At 37.0% G+C, this 20,574-nt stretch overlaps 1 protein-coding gene across 2 annotated transcripts in view; it reads right to left on the bottom strand.

Moving 5' to 3' along the window:
• The window catches only part of HIPK1 (homeodomain interacting protein kinase 1), a 45,626-nt gene that overhangs the window by 20,924 nt on the left and 4,128 nt on the right, over positions 1–20,574 (bottom strand). For both annotated transcript variants that reach the window (XM_011223666.3, XM_011223664.2), the window contains 2 exons: positions 14,577–15,654; positions 6,067–6,190 (listed from right to left, as the gene is read on the bottom strand). In XM_011223666.3, coding sequence (XP_011221968.1) covers positions 6,067–6,190; positions 14,577–15,652 — 1,200 coding nt within the window. In that variant the 5' untranslated portion in view covers positions 15,653–15,654. Of the gene's footprint in view, positions 1–6,066; positions 6,191–14,576; positions 15,655–20,574 lie in introns of those variants that run through there.

Genomic DNA, 20,574 nt, shown 5'->3' with positions numbered 1-20,574 from the left:
AAATAGAAAAAAAAATTTACTGCAGATCAGAACATTTTAAATGTGAACTTCTTTTGCGTACAAAAATGGTGAAATATTTTTTGTAATCCAGAATAGAATTGGTGCAATAAAATACTACCCAGACATTTAAAACAAGAGAGTAGAGGGGGGGCGCCTGGGTGGCACAGCAGTTAAGCGTCTGCCTTCGGCTCAGGGCGTGATCCTCGCGTTATGGGATCGAGCCCCACATCAGGCTCCTCTGCTATCTGAGCCTGCTTCTTCCTCTCCCACTCCCCCTGCTTGTGTTCCCTCTCTCGCTGGCTGTCTCTATCTCTGTCAAATAAATAAAATCTTTAAAAAAAAAAAAAAGAGAGAGAGAGAGAGTAGAGGGGCACCTGGGACTCTTGATTTTGGCTCAGGTCCTGAGATCGAGTCCTGGGTTGGGACTATCTGCACTGGAGGGGCACCTGCTTAAGATTCTCTCTCTCTCCTTTATCCCTCTTCCCTTCCCCACCCTGCTGGCTCACATGTGCACACTCACACTCTCAAAATAAGTAAAATAAAATGACAAAGTAGAAGTTTAGTTATTGACACATAAAGGTATTTCACAGTATACTAAGTAGAAAAGCAGATTACAAATTAAATAATCTCACTACATTTCACTGATTCTAAGAGGAACATTTTTTCACACTAACATCTTTGAAATCAAGGTATGTCTTACAACTGATAACTCTCACGGTTTAATTGGCAGCATTCTCCCTACAGGTACAGAAAAATGGTGTATCTTTCAATCAACATTGTCTTAGACAGGACCAAGTACAGTATATATGCTCCTCTATATCCCTAAGTTTATTATGTGGAATAGAACTATATATAGCACATATATTCATTCATTCATTTAGTTAGTACTTATTGAGCCAGGCACTGGTGATTTTAAAAATAGACATGGTTCCTGCTCTCATAAACCTTGCAGTCAAGTGAGGGAGACAGACACTGAATATTCAAACTGAACTGGCATTCTGAATATAAGAAATAGGCTTCTATAAAAATACACCGCAAAGGAACCTGAGCTAGACTGGGGACTGGTAAGGAAAAGCTCCTTGAGAAAGTAACACTTGAGCTAATAAATGAGTAGGCACTGACTAGATGAAATGAATGGGTGGTACAGAAGCATTCCAGACTATGAGAACAGTATGTACAAGGGGCCTTTGCTGGAAGGAAGCATATTCTTAACCAGTGTTGAAATGAGGCCAGTGGTGCTACAGCATGAAAAACAAGAAGAAATGGTGTAAGATCAATTTAGAGAGGGAGAGAGAAAGGGGAAGGACAACCTATATGGGGGCTCAGAGGCCATATTAAGAATTTAGCTCTTCATTCTAAAAGTATAAAAAAACCACTGAAGAGCAAGGAAGCAGCATGATCAAATTTATGTTGTGTAAAAAAACTGGAGATCTCAATCATATTATATAATTATTATCATCTATTATGTATATAATTATATATTATGTATAAAAGTATTACATAATTATTTACTATTTGTTGCCTCCACAAGGGCAAGTACAATGTTCTATGCAGCATGGTATCCCCAGTATCCGAAGTAGCTACTCAATAAATATGATGAAAATTAACAAATTATACACACAAATAAATACAAAATATGCCGAATCATAACACAGTTACCTCTGAAGGGTGGAACTACTAAAGTCTGAAAGTTTTATCTCTTGGCTTACTGCATCTTTTCTAATTTTTCTATAATGATGCACTTAAAGAATTAAAACATTTAAAAATTTTAATATTACAGAATGAGTTTCATTGTGAAAGTAGAATGGGAAGATATCGTTCAGATACTGCTTTTACACAGCTTACAATACAGCAAAAACAAAAGTCTTACATTTATGTAAACAAAAAGTATTGTCATTTGTTACATCAAACAATTAAAATGTTTCCAACAAATTTGAAGCTATTAACTAATATTTCAAGAATCACAAACATCTACTATAAAATCTCAATTACAGTATTTATGAAAAATCCACAGCTGATATCATACTTAATAGTGAAAGACTGAATATTTTCCCCCTAAAATCTGGAACACGACAAGGATTTCTAATCTTATACTTCTATTCAACACTGTTACTACCGCTTCAATGCAAAGCAATTAGGCAAGAAAAAAAAAAGGAATTCAGACTGGAAAGGAAGAAGTAAAACTATTTTTATTTGTAGATGGCATGATCTTGTACTTAGAAAATTGTAAGGAATCCATCATAACTATTAGAACTAGAGTTCTATCAGAAAACTACTAGAGGGGCACCTGGATGGCTCAATTGGGTAGAGCATGCAACTCTTGATCTTGGGGTCATGAGTTCAAGCCCCACACTGGGCATAGAGATTACTTAATAAATAAATAAATAAATAAATAAATAAATAAATAAATAAATAAATAAAAGAAGAAAACCCCTAGAAAAAGAGTTCAACAAGGTTGCAGAATAAAAGATCAATTACAAAACTCTGTATTTCTATACATTAGCAATGAATAATCTGAAAATAAAATTAAGAAAATAATTCTATTCACCACAGCATCAAAAAAAATAGAATACTTAGAAATAAATTCAATAAGAGAAATGTAAAATTTGTACTCTGAAAATTACAAAATGTTGCTAAAGAAAACCTAAAAAATCTGGTCACATTTGTGGGATTAGAAGACAATATTGTTAAGATGGTGATACATCCCAGAGAGTCAATGCACTTCAACTATTTAAACAAAACAACCAATAATTATTTTGCAGAAACAAAAAAAAAAAAAACCCTACCATAAAATTCATATGGAATCTCAAGGGACCCTAAATAGCCAAAACAATCTTGAAAAAGAACAAAGTTAGAGGACTCATACTTCCTGGTTTCAAAACTGACCACAATGCTACAGTAATCAAAACAGTGTGATACCTGCATAAAGATAGATACATAGATCAATGGAACAGAACTGACAGTCTACAAATAAATCATTGTATTTTGGTCAGTTGATTTTTGATAAGGATGTTAAGAAGGTAGGGAAAGAACAGTCTTACAAGCAAATGGTGTTGGAAAAACTGAATATCCACAGGTAAAATAATGAAATTGAACCCTTGTTTTATTCTATGTAGAAAAATCAACTTAAAATGGCTCAAAGACCTAAAGGCAAGAGATAAAACTATAAAAATCTTAGAAGAAAACATAGGAGAAAACTTTCATGACTTTGGATTTGCTAAGAATTTCTTGGATATGATACCACAAGTACAAGCAACAAAAACAAAAAAACTGGACTTCATAAAAATTAATAACTTTTGTGCAAACAATGCTATCTACACAGTGAAAAGGCAACCCCAAGGAATGGGAGAAAGTTTTTGCAAATTATATATCTGATAAGGGATTAATACCCAGAATATATACAAACTCCTACAACTCAACAAAAAAACAACCCAATTCAAAAACGGGCAATGGACTTGAGTAGACTTCTCCAAAGATTGACTGACTGATTGATTGATGAGGGGGGTGGATCGTGTGTGCAGGGGGGAGGGAGAGTGAGAATCTCAAGCAGATTCCCCACTGAGCACAAAGCCTGACTCGGGCTTGATCTCATGACCTCAAGATCATGACCTGAGCCAAAATCAAGAGTCAGACGCTCAACCAACTGAGACACCCAGGCACCCCTTGAGTAGACTTCTCTAAAGAAGATATATAGGTATCCAGTAAGCACATACAGCAATGCTCGACATCACTAATTGTTAGAGGAATGCAAATCAAAATACAATGAGATTATCACTTCACATAGATAAGGATGGCTGCTATTTTTTAAAAAAAGAAAGAAAAGTAAAAAAGAAAATAACTAGTGTTGGCAAGGATGTAGAGAATTTGGAACACTTGTGTATTGCTGGTAGGAATGTAAAATAGTGTAACCGCTATGGAAAAGTTTGTTTAAATATAAAATTATCATATGACCCAGCAAATCTACTTCTAGCTATATACCCCCAAAAATTGAAAACAGGAATTTAAACACTTGTATGCCAATGTTCATAGCACTGTTTTTCACAACAGCCAAAAGATAACTTAGTGTCCATCAACACATGAATGGAAAAACAAAAATGCGGTATACATATATAGAATGGAACATTATTCAGCCATAAAAAGTAATGATGTTCTGATACAGGCTACAGCATGGATGAGAAACACGCCAAGTAAAAGAAGCCCATCACAGAAAACCACACATTGTATGTGATAAATACGATACTACGATAGGCAAATCTATAGAGACAGAAAGTATATTAGTGGTTGCCAGGGGCGGGGGAGGTAGGGGTTAGGGGAGAATGAACACTGACTGCTAGTTAGGTACAGGGTTTCATTACAGAGGGATGAAAATGTTCTAAAACTGACCATGGTGATGGTCTACAGCCCTGTGAACATACTAAAAATCATGGAGTTGTACACTTTAAATGGCTGAATTATATGGTGTACGAATTATATCTCAACATAAGTTGTTTTAAAGACACTTGACTATAAGAACAGAGATCCTGCCACAGAAATCTTTTTGTATAACCAGAGATGCACCAAGATAACCTATCCCCAATCCTGCTCTACACAGCAGTATCCTATTTATTCAGCATGGGAAAAATGACTTCCTCCTACCACCCACAGTTTCACATCTATGCACTAGACAAAAATTCTCTCAAAACTATCACATCATCTCTTTACTTAAAAAAGCCCCAGTTGTATCTTAGCTTCTAAATCTAATTTCATTTGACTCCACTTCCTAGGAAAATTTATAGTACCAATCTGTTTCCTAACATTGAAGGTTGGCCCAGGAATGGCACTTGGGGGGCTGTAACTGCTCAGAGCAAGGTTTCTTATTTAGGGATCCATGAATCCCCTAAATTTGTACTCAAAATACTGTACATAAATTTTTCTGAGAAGATCCATACCCATCTTTCATCAGATTCTCTAAAGGGTCTAAGACCCAAAAAGGAGAATCGATGGCTTAGAGTTCAAGCGTGTTTTTGCATTATCATTTGCGTCATTTTGCACACCAATTGTAAAATAAGAAAGCTGGCTTCTCTCTCACGAGGTAGAAGAAAGGCTAAATTACAAAACTCAGGGTGACCAGTTATTTATCACATGAGCAACTAAATTTTTGTTTCAATCAAAAACATGCCCAAAGAGTCAAATTTTTACAAGGTGGATCTAAAATGGATCAAGGAATCAAAATTCTAAGTTGAATAGGGGAAAATACTGTTTTACTCCTTTTTCCTTTTAATAATTCCAGCTAACCATTTCTTTAAAAACAAAAAACAAAAAATCCTCATGTCCCTACTATGTGTCAGACATTACGTCAGGAGCTGAGGATACGCTGGTGGAATCAAACAGTCCATGTCCTTAAAGAACTTACAGCATAGTGGTTAGAAACTTTTTTTTTTTTAAGAATGAGAAATAAGAATTCACAATTTACGTCCATGGCAAAACCTTTTCTCTCAGGACCAGCTCCTTCGGAAACTGTAGCATATCCTGTAAAGCTTCTCTGTTTTGAGAAATAGACCATCTTCTATTACAATACTTTTCCACTCATACGATTTCCCTCCTAAATCCTATTTTACAGAAACTAGTATACATCACAGCTTCCGGGGCCCAATGTGTTTCAGTATGTAGAGAGTACTTATTTCAGCATATGTCATATATAAAAGGAAGTAACAGCTCTGAATGAGACAAAGTTCACTCTTAAAATTCCAATTCCTCATCCTTCTTTACTTTCATATCTTAAAAACTCACAAGACACATTTGTTAACCAAAGCCAGCCTCTAATATATCATGACAGATCTGGAAAAGTACCAATCAAAGGTAATGAAATATGAAATAAAAATCTTTTTAAATTGTTGATTTGCAAACATAATATCAGACTAAGAAATAGGTAGAGAAAATTTTAGTCTTAAAAAAAAAAATTCTTTCTAATTGGATTACTCTTTCCCTAATACCTAAATACTTCACTAGTAAGTACTTCTCTTCCTCTAGAATCTATTTCACGAGTAAATACTTGTGTTCTGTTTCCATCCAAATATACACTCTTACCTGATCATATTCTGAAGCACCAGGATAAAGAGGCCATCCCAGGAACAGCTCAGCTATCACACAGCCCAATGACCACATATCAATAGCTTCACAAAATGGTAATCCAAGAATAATTTCAGGGGCTCTAGCAAAAATAAAAAGAGCAAATTAAAAAACAAACATTATTTGGGGAAATTAAGTATGTTGACTAAGTCCTGTTTTAGTATCAGCTCAAGGTACATATTGATTTAAAGAAACTGAAAACTATCTTTGATATAAAATCCATCATTTGAAACTTCTGGGGCCAGATGTGTTTTGAATTGAAAATTTTTTTGAGGGGCGCCTGGGTGGCACAGCGGTTAAGCCTCTGCCTTCAGCTCAGGGCGTGATCCCGGCGTTATGGGATCGAGCCCCACATCAGGCTCTTCTGCTATGAGCCTGCTTCTTCCTCTCCCACTCCCCCTGCTTGTGTTCCCTCTCTCGCTGGCTGTCTCTCTCTCTGTCGAATAAATAAAAATAAAAAATCTTTAAAAAAAAAAAAAGAAAATTTTTTTGAATTTCAGAAAGGCACCACCATACATAAAACTACATATTGCATAGTAATCCCAATGGAGTTTAGGGAAGCACCCATAATCAAACACATTAACATTTCCACAATGAAACAAATGAACAGTCATACTAAGTTGGCTAAATAAAGACTTTAAATAGCCTTACATTCGTTCAAGACAGATTTTGCTAATGAATGAGCTTATACCAAACTTAGAAAAAGTTTTTTAATTTTGAAATCTGAATTGAAATCACAGATAAGGGATCACAAATTTATTCTTTTTATTCTTAGCACCTTTTTAATTATAGAAAGATCAATTAAATGACCTGATCAATAAATACCCCTTGGTAACAGAAATGCCTTCTGTGGAGATATAGTAGTTGAAAGCACTATAGAAATATTCATTTTCATTAATGCTCCAAGTTAGAAACCTAACCCTGGGGAGCCTTAAACAGAAGACTAAGATAATACCATAAACTAAAAGCTTTATATATATATGAATACATCCAAGGTAAAATTATTACCCCTACTTACAGAGGAAACTGGGGCAAAGAGAGTAAGTAATTTGCCCAAAATCACAGTTAATAAGTGGAAGGGCCAGAATTTGAACCCTGGCAATCTGGTCCCAGAGTTGTACTGTACTGTCTCCAAATAAGTAAAAGTTGTATATATCCACCTATATAAATCTATTTGGCATGGTGGTATACATGGCATTTTTCAAACCATGACTAAAATTATGAGATAAATGGGCTTAAAAGGGGGATGATAATAACAGGTTATTACTAATATCGATAATAATGAAAGATGACATTTAATAGTGCTCACTCTGTGCCATGCACTGTTCTACGTTCTTTACAAATGTGGTCACTTACTCCTTACAACAATCCTATGAAAGTATCAATTCTTTTTTTTTAGTAGACTCCATGTCTTGCATGGAGCCCAGCGTGGAATCAAAATCTGAGATCAAGACCTGAACTGAGATCAAGAGTCGGACGCTTAACTGACTGAGCCACCCAGGTGCCCCACGTCATCAATTCTACGATGCATGTTTTTTTCATATTTTAACATCTCTAAAATCAAGAAGATTCTTGCAAATGATGACATATTTTAGCTTAATGGCGGTGCTTTTACTTTTTTATTGGTACATAAATGTTTCACCTTCTAATCAATGGTATTTTAGATGCTCTGTAATAAAGTATCCTTTCCATTTTACAGATGAAGAAACTGGGCACTGAGAAGTTAAGTAACTCACCCAAGGTCACACAATTACTAAATGATGGAGTGCAGGCAATCTGGATCTAAGGGCTGAGCTCGTCAACATTTTATCATCATCTCCAGACAATTTCCTCCCTTCTCACAAGTCACAGAATTGGAATCTATAAGGGCACACCAGATCCAGACACTTCGGCAGATTTCTCTCCACAAAGAGCCCTCTAATGGGCTGGGTCCCCTCATGAAGTGCCTAGGTTTCTCCAACTTTACTTTCAAGTATTATGTGGATATTGTCGCTTTGGGGCAGGGAGGATTGAGCGAGAGTGTATAAAGATATTTCGCTAAATAAGAATAGCCTCCCCCCCAAGTAATTTTCTAAGTAAGTAGCCCTTAGAAAATAAGGTAAATTAGAGGACTTCATAGGATCTAAAGGCTTTCCTGATCCTAGCACAGAAAAAGCAGAAGAATGATCCAGGTCTGCTGAGACTTCCACTACTTGACAGCTATCAGTGGAAGGACTAATATCACCAGTTTTTATACTAATTGATATAAACTGTGGTTTTGTTAGCCAAAGAAACAAACTTCAAAAGGGACACTCCTGTTGCAGGTGGCTAGAGCCACATATTACTGACGGAGTTTCAGAGTTTAATTAAATCCCAACCACTATAGCATGTTTTTAAGATGGCACAAGTTTAATAGCATTAATAAACTAGAGCGTAAGAGTATCCAGAAACATAAAAGCTTTTCTAAAATTGAAAGGGACAAAATTTTTACTTTCAGTGAGCAGAATTATTAATTTCCAAGTTCATGACAGTGCCAAAAATAGCTGGCAGGGAGAGCGCAAATGGCTCTGTGCCAAAATAAAAACTGGGTTTAGAACATTCCTAAGCATCAATTGAAGAGCAGCAGATTGATTTTGCCATTCCCACTATACCAGGAAGACATTTTAAAATCCAAAGGTAGGTCATAGGGAGGGGCAGGCCACCCAATAACTTACTTCTCTAAAAAGTAGCAATAATATGTGATAATTGTTAGGCTTCCAAAGCTTAAAGTTTCAGGGAAATTAAGAAAACACTAATTCCAGCCCCCAAACTCCATTAGACAAAACTCCCCCTAAAGACTGGCTGGCATCAGTTTTTCCACTTGGTCTCGCTCTGCTTCTGGAGTAACAAACTCAGCTAAGGATTTCCAGCAAAAACTCACTTAGAACAGTAACTCTACTGCATCTACCACACAAAAAGGTGAGTATCAAAGGGGGGAAAAACACAATGAAAGTAAAAATAAAATAAGGTTGCTCAGTCTATTGAGGGCTTTTCGCTATCATTAGGAACTAGAAATGCCGACTGACCTGAACTCTAAGCAGCAAAAAAACTAAGGTCATTTTCTTCTACTGAACAGAAGAGAACATTTAAAGCAGGTTCATCTCTAAAGACTGAATGTTTTAAACTCTGAATTCAGATTATAATTCTTGATACTATCTTCATTAATGCATCATCTTTCCCCTTGGCCTCCGTTATCTCTCAATCGCGCAATATAAACCCTCAACACTAAAATTGTGCCTCTACCTCATCTGTATAGGAAGGCGGAGTGAGGTTAACTACCCTTCTGGGTCCCTTTCCAGCTCTGACATTCTAACAACTGGGCATTAACAAAGATGACCTACAGAAGCACAGGGAAGAGAGGGAAAAAAACCCAAACCGGCAGTATTCACTTTTATAGGAAAATGGCATTAATTGTACTTTGGACATAGTGGGTCTCCTCTTTGAAAACACATCCCAACCTTAAAGAACAAACCTTAAAGAACAAATACTAAACAGGCTCTAATGACTACAACCAGGTGGCAGAAACAGCAATCCTTGCCTTTTGATTTTCCAACTTCAAATCTCTTTAACTAAAAAATTCCTCCAAAGTCATAAAGCGTTATTTCACTAGAACCTGGAGCAAGCTGCGGTTAGGATCACTTAACAGCACAAATTAATCTCTGCTCATTGTCATGAACACTCTTGCTCCTTCCTGCCCATCTCACAGGCATCAAACTTATTTACCAGATCAGAGATGTTACATAAAGCCTAGCTTCCTGCATCTGTGGCTTAGGTGAAACTGTAGTATGTTTGTCTAGGATAAACTGAAACTATGCTTTCCTTCTCTAGCCCTTGTCCTTCCACACATAACAAATACAGTGATCTCAACTTTAATAAAGCCAGCTAGTTTGTTCAGAATGGAAAAGCACTGAGCTTGTAAGCATAGCAAACCCTTGTGCCTAAACTCAAGCCCCCGAAGACAGCAACTTCTTTGGAAGTAGCCTACATCTACATATATAGTGGCCAGGAAATAAAGTATATTATTTCCATTGCCTAAGGCATTTAGTCATGCCCATGGCCAAAAGAGTATGGTGGCAAAAATTTATGTCAACTGATAATATTTTGGCATGTTATCAGAAAGATGAAGCAACGTAAACTAAAAAGGAAGGTAAGGGGAAGTCGGGCTTTGGAGCCAGGATGTTTCACTGGCCAAAGGGATTTCACAGAGGTTTTCTGAAAGACACCAGGGTACAGACTTAACAGACTCTAAAAACAACACAAAGAGGACCACTGTGGATAAAACTAATGGTGAAGAAGGAATGCCTGAGTTGCTACTCCATTGGCCTGAGGTTCATTATCAAGCATTACTGCAACACAAGAGAATACTCATATTAAATCCTAAATGTAAAAAGAAAAAAAAAATCCTAATGTAGTCAAGCCCTGGACATTGAGGTTCAGTATGCACAGTAATTACTCAGTAATACGCACAAAGAACTCCTGTTTTTAAGGGGTAAACTGAGCTCCATTCACAATTACTCCTCTAGTCAAAACTAAATGCAATGGATTTGCAGGATGATTTGTTGAAGAGTAATTACCAGTGGACTTAAAAATCTGAAAATCGTATTTCCTATAAAAACAAAACATGATCAAATTACTCAAATGACAGCTTAAATTAAATCAAAAGGATAGGATGCCTGGGTGGCTCAGTCAGTTAAATGTCTGCCTTTGGCTTAGGTCGTGATCTCAGTGTCCTGGGATCAAGCCCTGTGTTGGGCTCTCTGCTGGGCAGGGAGCCTGCTTCTCCCTCTTTCTCTCCCTTTGTGGTCTCCCTCTTTCTCAAATAAATAAAATCTTTTTAAAAAATCAAGGGGTGCCTGGGTGGCTCAGTTGGTTAAACGTCTGCCTTCGTCCTGGGATAGAGCCCCACACTGGGCTTCCTGCTCAGCAGGGAGTCTGCTTCTCTCTCTCCCCGCTGCTCATGTTCTCTCTCTCTCAAATAAATAAATAAAAAAGAATCTTAAAAAAAAAATAAATCAAAAGGATAGGGAAAGGGGCAAAGACCAGCAACCTAACACTGAAAATTATTCAAATGAATTATTTATTAGAGAAAGCTAAGCAGCCAGAACTATTTACCCTTCAAATCTCCTTTATCCTTTAAGAGAAAATGCCATCAAAATTATTTCACAAAATAATTCTTATTTCTATCGCTTTTTCAATCTTAACATTGCTTCTGTTACCACAAGACAAGGCAAATAGTAAAAGAACACCTGCAGGCCCTGACTAGAGAAGAGATCAAGAAGCAAGAGCTGATCAGCCTCCACACCCCTCAGTGGTGCCCCCCCTCCTACCTCCCCAGAGCTCCAAGCAAGACGCAGAACTGAGCTCTTAAGTGCACCAGTAGAGTGTTTCTGTATATATACCTGAGTGGGTGGTGGTGGGATTGCTCAAAGGAGAATACTAAAAGAAAAAGTAATTGGAACCTAAATTTTCCAAGTCGTGAATAACTAAATGGAGGGGAGATTCTCAAAATTAGCCAAACTGCCTAGAGCAGCATGAAACGAGAAACCGAGGCTGTAGGAATCTCTCTACTCCATCTCACTCAAGTAAGAAATAATCAGAGTTTTACAAAACTATAAAAGGAAAAGATAAAAATAGAGAAGAGTGGATTGGAAGATGTAATGTTGTGAAGATGTCATTACTACCCAAAGTGATATACAGATTCAGTGCAATCCCTTCAAAAACCAATGATGTTTTTTGCAGAAATAGAAAAATCCATCCTAAAATTCATATGGAATCTTAAGGGACTCCAAGTAGCCAAAACAATCCCGAAAGAGAATAAAGCTGGAGATCTCACACTTCTTGATTTTAAAACTTACTATCAAGCTACAAGTAATCAAGACAGTGTGGTACTGGCATAAAAACAGACATATAGACCAATGGAATAGAATAGAGAGCCAAGAAATAAACCGCTGTATTTGTGGTCAATGAATTCTGACAAATGTCAAGACCTTTCAATAGAGAAAAGATAGTCTTTTAAGCAAATGGTGCTAGGAAAATTGAATATCCACAGGCAAAAGAATGAAATTGGACCTCTACCTTAAACCATACACAAAAATTAACTTAGAAATAGATCAAAGATCCAAATATAAGAGCTGTCTATATTTCTTATGTTCTTTTAAATAAGAGCTAAAAACTACAGAACTCTTACAAGAAAGCAAAGGGGAAAAAGTTTCATGACATTGGTTTGACAACGATTTCTTAGATATAATACCAAAAGCATAAACAACAAAAAACACAATTTGAACTTCATTAAAATTTAAAACTTTCGTGCAAACACCATTGACAAAGTGAAAGGCAACCCCATGGAATGAGAGAATCTATTTTCAAAACACCTACCTGCAGAGGGCTGATACCTAGAATATATAAAGAACTCTTAAAACTCAACAACAACAACAAAAATCCAATTCAAAAATGGACAAAGGACTTGAAAAGACATTTCTCCAAAGAAGATACACNAAAAAAAAAATCCAATTCAAAAATGGACAAAGGACTTGAAAAGACATTTCTCCAAAGAAGATACACAGATGTCCAATAAACNCAACAAAAATCCAATTCAAAAATGGACAAAGGACTTGAAAAGACATTTCTCCAAAGAAGATACACAGATGTCCAATAAACAAATGAAAAGATGCTTAACATCACTAATCATTAGGAAAACACAAATCAAAACTCCATGAATACCATTTCACACATGAAAGGATGGCTATTATTCCCCGACCTCAAAAAAACAAAAACAAGTGTTGATGAGGAGGTGGAGAAACTGGAATCCTCGTGCATTGCTAGTGTAACAGTTTGGTGGTTCCTCAAAAAGTTAAAAACAGAATTACCACATGATCTAGCAATTCTACTTTTAGCTATATACCCAAAAGAATTGAAAACAGGGACTTGAACTCTTGAACGCTAATGTTCTTTGCACCATTATTCATAACAGCCAAAAATGTGGAAACCCAAGGAAATGGATAAACAAAATGTAGTACATACATGCACTGGAATATTATTTAGTCATGAAAAGGAATGAAATTCTGATACAATTTATACTATGGATTAACCCTGAAAACATTATGCTAAGTGAAAGAAGCCAGATACAAAGGGACCAATACTGTGAAATTCCACTTACACATAGTATCTAGAATAGGCAAATTCACAAGACAGAAAGTCAAAAAGAGGCTACCAGGGGTAGGGGGAAAGGTGGAGTTATTGCTTAATGGTTACAGAGCTTCTGTTTTGGGTGATGAAAAAAATTAAGAAATAGTGGTGATGGTTACACAACACCATGAATGTACTTAATGACACTGAATGGTACATTTAAAAATGGTTAAAATGATGAACTTCATGTTAGGCAGATTTTACAAAAGTAGAAAAAAATATGCAGATGGCATATTTTCTGAGCCTTGTACAGGTTAAAATATCCTTGTTATTTTCACATATAATATAAAATTCCAAGCTCAGACTTTCTATTTACTCAAAATTTAATATAGGCATTTGACAGATCAGACATAACTCCCGATAAACACATATTTGGATTACCTATTTTTTTGTTTACTGTTTCACTTCTTGATTAGATGAGTGGACAATTTGTATTTAATAACCATTAAAATTAAGACTCAGATTCCTTAAAATTAGTAACTAGACAAATAAACAAATGAGATATTGAGAAATAAAAGCTCATTTAAGAAGACTTCCCCCTTTTCTTCCTGTAAATCTCCTTGGTTATAGCACAGTCAACTTTGTATATACCAGCATTTAAGAACGGTCCTAATAACTATTATATATTGAAAAGGTAGCTTTGTTAGAAGTATCAATCTGGAAATATAAATCACTAAAGTATAAGGCGCTTGGGTCAAGGACATTCTAGGATAACCAAATAAGGTCATGACTGAATAAGTTCGAACCATTATGGAGATGTTAAAACAGGAAGAGCCCTTAGCAATCATCAAATCCAATTCTAATACAAAAGAAAATGTCAAAGAATGAAATGTTGCTAGAGTTAAACCTGGAATTATTCCCAAGGCATCTTACCTGCCAAGAAAGGAACTTGGAAAAAGTAGCAGCATATGCCCAAATTCATTACAAATAAGTAAACATCTTTATATTTTTAAAGACTCTTTAAGATGGGAAAATTAGGTATAATGGTACTAATGAAGGAACCAGATGCTAGTATAATTCAACTAGGAACAACCTTCAGAATCGGACTGAATTAATTTTTCTAGTGTTAAATAATAACTTCAGAAATTAAATAATGTTACGTAGAGGAATGCCAGACAAGGAATGAAGTAAAACATATTATCCTATTCTACCTTGGAATCTGTAAATAAATTCATCGTTTGTTATATGTAGCTCTAGGTAACAGTTACTAAATATAAAGACAGATCTCTAGTCTAAGATACACTTTGTTAGCATTTGCCACTTGCCTGTAGTAACGTGACTGTAAGTAGGTTGAGCACACAGCTTTGGAAACGTGACTAGCAGAACCAAAGTCAATGACCTTCACTCGGTAGGGTTGGCGCACTGGATCAACCAGCATTATGTTTTCAGGCTTAAGGTCAGCGTGAATCAGACCAAGGCTCTTGAGCTTCATCAGGGCGGTGGCCACCTGCTGCAAGATTGGTCTGATGTACTTGAGTGGCAGTGGGCTAAACTTGTTCTGCTTTAGAAAATCATACAAGTTCTGCTCCAGCATCTCAAACACAAGGCAGGTGTGATTCTTATGCTGAAAGCACTCATAAGAACGAACAAAATTATACTCATCAGCATTTTCACTGCTTAGGCGAGAAAGGATGCTCACTTCAATCTGTCCTTGTCTGGCATAGGAGGGATGATTCTTCAAGATTTTAATAGCCACGATTTCCTTAGTGCTCCGCTTCCAGCACTTAGCCACCTGTCCAAATGTTCCCCGGCCTAGGAACTCCAATACTTCATAGCTATTGGTCATAGAGCAAAGGATCTCATGCTGGACCAGCTGGTAATCCCCTTCTCCGCTGGAACTGCTACTCTTTGTGGTCACAGTGGTGGTCGTGGCAGCAGCACCCACCACAGTCCTGTTTTGCAGCATGAGAGGGGGATGTTCTTCTATGATTTGCACGCTACCGTTGCTGTCAACTTCCTCACTTTTTCTTTTCAATCCACATTTTTGATATGGCTCAAGCAAAGAAACGTTGTTTCTGTGAGTCAGGGTCTGGCTGCTTTGGAAGGTTGATGGAGCAGCACTGGCCGAGCTATCAGCAGCTGTTACAACAATATGCTCCACTGCAGGAGCTGGGAGGAGGAGGCCCTGGTCGTAAGCAGGGATGTTGAAATTTGCTACCTGGTGAGAGGAGTTGGCTTGCCCTTGTGTGGCTGGGAGGGTTTTGCTGTGGGTATAATATTTGTCGTTGCTGCTCTGTCCAGAAACATCCCAGCCAGAGGGCTCTATTTTCAGTTTCTTCGCACTGCAGAAGGCACTCGACGACACTGATGGGGGGGAAAACACCTGCAGCTGTGATGCCATACCTACGTTGAGAGAGAAGAAGAATTACACCCTCAATTTTACACAAACCCTCAATTAATCAGAAAACTTTAAGCTTAGAAAAACCACAAGTAAAATGTAACTATCTGGCTGGGGTTTTATTTTACACATTTTCCAAAACATGTTTCCTATTACAGAAGGATAAATTTTTGGTCTAATCACACACCCTTAATCAGGAACTCAGCAACAGTAGGTCATATTGTTAAAAGAGCACGAACATCTATGATGGTTTGTAAAATAATAACCATAATAATAATAACAGCTTAGATGACTGATCACTTACTGTGTGTCAAGCAGTTGTCTAAGCACTTCACGTGCATTACTCATTTAATTGTCACCACAACTCTTTGGAAAAGATACTATCATTATTTCCACTTTACAGATGAGGAAACTAAGATACAGAGTGGTTAAAGTAACTTTCCCAAAATAGCACAGCTATTAAATAGCAGCACTGGAATTCAAACCCAGGCTCTTTGGCCCCAGAGCTCATTCCACAGTTCTATGTTCACTCCTGCTCTGATGAGCTTTTTGATCAATTATTTAAATTTAGACATAGATGGTACACTTGTAAAATTTACAGAGGAATCAAATTTGGGCAGGATACTCAATATATTGCTAAGTAACAGGTCCAAAAAGACCGCAATGGGGTAGAAACTACAAGACAAATCTAGCAGATGAAATTTAACACAAATACAGAATCCTACATAGTATAAAACATGACCAGCACAAAGCACAAGGATAAGAAATACAAGGTTTAGTAGGAGCACATGTATATGAAAAACACGCTCAGTTGGTAAGAGAAACATTATGCAATAACGTCCCCCTCCCAACCAAAAGCTAATTCCATCTTAAACTACATTCACAGAAACAGCGTCCAGAATGTGCTGGACAAAGTGAAGGCTATCTACTCTGCTCAGTTAACTATTTTAATGGTGTCTAGCTCTGTCCACTACATTGTAAGAGGACCACTGATGAAATGACCAGAAGACAGTAATCAAGATGATGTGAAGTCTATTGAGAGGATCTTCTGAAGAACCACAGGAAGTTATTCTTAGAAAAATACGGAGAAAGGGTAGAACAGCCCAGCTTTCTGTCCCAGAATATCACATAAACACCTCAAGTTCAATAAACCCCAAGACTCCCAAAGCTAATACTTTCAGAAAAAAGTCCAAACAACTGACATAGCATACAAACCATTTCCTATTTATCTTCTCCCTTCTCGACCATATAACCCTCAGATGCCTTGGGGCTCTATATTAATTCTTCTTCTCTTGCCCATACTTTCCCCCTTCCCAATAACTACTTCCCAGGATTAGTCATCTGCAAAAGCTTCTCAAATCTTCATTTCTAACCCAGATTTCTCTCTTCTGAACTCCAAATTCTTATTTCCAAATAACTACTCCACACTGCAATTTGGGTATCTTGCAGACATCTCAAATTTAACATATCCAAAATTAAACTTATGAGCCTCCACCCCACCCCTAGTCTTCCATCTCAATTATGACACCACCATATACCCAACATCTCAAGCTAAAAATCAGAGAGGCAATGAGCCTCAGTTTCCTGATCTATAAATTGGTGATAACAATACCTACCCTCATGGGGTTATTCTGAGAATTAAATTATTTAATACATGTAAAGTGCTCAGTCTCTGGAATTCATTTAGTATTATTATCCTGACTCCACCTCCCTTATTACTCCACCTCTAATCTATAACCAAATCTTACCCATTCTACCTCCTAAGTATATTTCAAAATCCGCCATTTTTTTCTGCCCCTATTGGGACCATTCTAGTTCAAATAGCCAGTAGCCTCCAAACTAATCTTGAATGCACTCTGGGGATCTTTGTTTTTAAACTATGCAAATCAGATGACTGCTCTTTCTTTCTTAACCACCTTCCTCCCCCTGCCTCCAGGGTTTTCCATTGCTTTGTGGATAAAATCCAAAATACTCAATCTGCCTTAAAAAGCTCTCTAAAAATCTGGTTGTTGTCTTCCAGAATCTCCCCACCTTGATTCCTCCATTCCAGCCATACTGCCCTTTTCAGTTCTTGGAAGGCCCTCTCATATGTTGAAGATCTTCTGGCAAAACCATTCATTCACACACACACACACACACACACACTACACACTCACACCCATACGCACACGCATACACACCCCACAACTACCACCATCCACTCTCCCGCCGCACCATGCACTCCCACAGAATCCTGTTCAACTTGAAATTATTTATTTAATGTTACTCACATTTCCAGCTACAGTGTAAGTTCCATGATAGGTACCATATCTATTTTGTTCTTTGCTTATATCACCAGAAACTACCACACAGACTCTGCCAATATTCAGACATGCAGTATATGTTGGATGATTTTGACCCCTGCCTATCAATCTCATATCTACTCCCTACCACTCATATTAAACTGCAGGATTTTCAAATGCTTCGTTTTATTTTTCAAATGTCCCTCCCTTTTATCTGTGCAGTCTTTGAGATATAGGTGGAGTCTCCACTTCAATACACATAGTATAACTTTACTAGTCATAAGAGAATAAACACACACAACAAGAAAGGAAGGAAGCATGACAAAGGATGTTACAGAACGTAAAAAAGCAACATGTACATTTCTTTGTGCCTGAATGCAACTAAAAACCATCTGCACTGGACTAGACAGCTGGAACGAAGAACAAATCCTCAGCCTTCAATTTCTAAAATGTGGTCTGGATTTACTTTAAGCAAGAGTTTCCATAATTTACGTGAACTCTGAAGAGAAAAAAGTGTAAATTAAAAGCTAAAGCCAGTGCATTTTAACTCCAAAGCTACAAATTTACAAGTCGTCTTGTCTGCCTATATCACTGACATAATACCAAATTAGAATTTTAAAAAAATGTGAAACCAAGTAGTACCTTTACAAAATTTACCTATTAAAATATACGCAAAAATATTTCTCATCTGTTATAAAACTGAGCCAATTTTTGAACAATGAAAGGAAGCAAATTTTTGAAATTTGTTTTCCACTGAGTATCTGTTGAGCTACTAATTTGAACAATCTATCAAGAAACGGGAGCACAACCTTGATGTGCCTAAAAGTATTTGATAAAAGAACTGAACGCAAAATTTGGTTTGTAGCTATGTCTAGGAATATGAAAGCTTAAGGTAATAATTTATGAAATATGAATAATTCTTAAAAGAATTCATGAAATATAAGACCAAATTTTTAAAAGTATGTTCATAACTAGACAGTCTTTAAAATCCTGCATTTGAGTAATGTTATAGACAACGTTTCATCCAATAAACAAAATAACAGATACTGATGGTTTCAAATCTTCACAGTGAGCACTGCAACATGCACAAGTTCTAGGAATTTTTCTAAAAGCTTAAGTATATAAATGAATGTAATTCTTAGTTAGACAAACTTTTAAGTCCATCCATAGGGAAAGAACAACCTAGAATTTCACTGGCCTTCCCCACAGTAAGGGTGTGTGGTCCTTAAGTCAGCCCTGACTTCAACAAGCACAAGGGGAGAAAAAAATACAAAATCAAAACTGCCTGGAAAAATCAACACTCTTGGGGCACCTGGGTGGCTCACTTGGTTAAGCAACTGCCCCCAGGTCATAATTGCAGAGTCCTGGGATTGAGCCCCATGTCAGGCTCCCTGCTCAGTGGGCAGTCTGCTTCTCCCTCTCCTTTAGTCCCTCCCCGCTGCTCAAGTTCTCTCTCTCTAATAAATGAAATCTTAAAAAAAGAAAAATCAACACTCTCATCTATACGACACCCTGAAATTCAGCTAAAAGCAGCCATTTCTAGGCATAAGATAAAGATACTATGTTCCATAAAACCTGCCTCTTTGCAAAATGGGGAAGCAATTTTTTTCCTAGGGTGAGGCCTCCCAAACAAAAATATGGAACAGAATTAACATCTATGGAAAACTTACTATGTATCAGACTCTGTTAAGTTAGGACTATTCTCAATTCGCAGGAGAGCAGCTCCCAATAAATTAAAAGTTACTTCTGACTTCCTGAAAATGTTGCACCTCTTGACTCCAGGAATGAACTAGTCTTTTCATTTCAAACCTAACTTTCCAAGGATTTAACTATCTAAATCTATTGACAAATTTAGCCACTGCATTATTTGGGAACTAGAACTAACAGGCAAAAGGTTACTAGTACTTGCACTTATTGCTAAAGATAATTGAGTCTTGCTAGAACCTAAGGCTTTCAAAAACAACCAAATTAAAGGCTTCCCCACTCCCTGCCGTGGTCACATCTACTGAACATTTACAGGGTGCCCCACATTATGGGCACTACGGGTAGGTAATATTACTACAAAGGATTCAAATATTATAACTATGAATGGAACAGCTGGTTATGACAACCAAGGTAATCATTTGTCAGTGTTTTGCCCTTACTCTTCAGGTAACTTCCATCTTCCACACCAATAATAAATTCCTACTGCTTTCGCTTAGCATCATCTTTGCCTCTTTGATACAATTTAACAACTGGTGACCTAAATAACCTAAAATCAGTACTGTATATTGATTGCTTCCTCTGGCACTTGTCCTCAACTGACGTGTACACAGATGTACATCTTCTCCAGCATGCTGATATATAAAGAATATTCGTATCATTAAAGTAGGTAAGTAAGAAAACACATTCTGTAAAAATAAAGCAAGGAGTGGTTTTGGGAAGAAAACTCCTTCACCACAACACGATCTATCTCTCCACTCCACCCGTTTCTCTCTACCCCTGCTGACAATCCTGGACTATTTCAACAGCCTAACTTCCTTTCCCCAAATGGTACTCTCAAGCCCCCTTTTTAAACTCCCTTCCTCCAATTCATTCTTTACCTTACAACTGAAACTTTTAAAAGTGGTTATCTGTCTCCTGCTTAAAACCTTGAGATAAAGC

This window comes from Ailuropoda melanoleuca, chromosome 2, assembly GCF_002007445.2.
Source record: "Ailuropoda melanoleuca isolate Jingjing chromosome 2, ASM200744v2, whole genome shotgun sequence".
Classification (NCBI taxonomy): Eukaryota; Metazoa; Chordata; class Mammalia; order Carnivora; family Ursidae; genus Ailuropoda; species Ailuropoda melanoleuca.
This window is presented reverse-complemented; position numbering and strand designations above follow the sequence as displayed.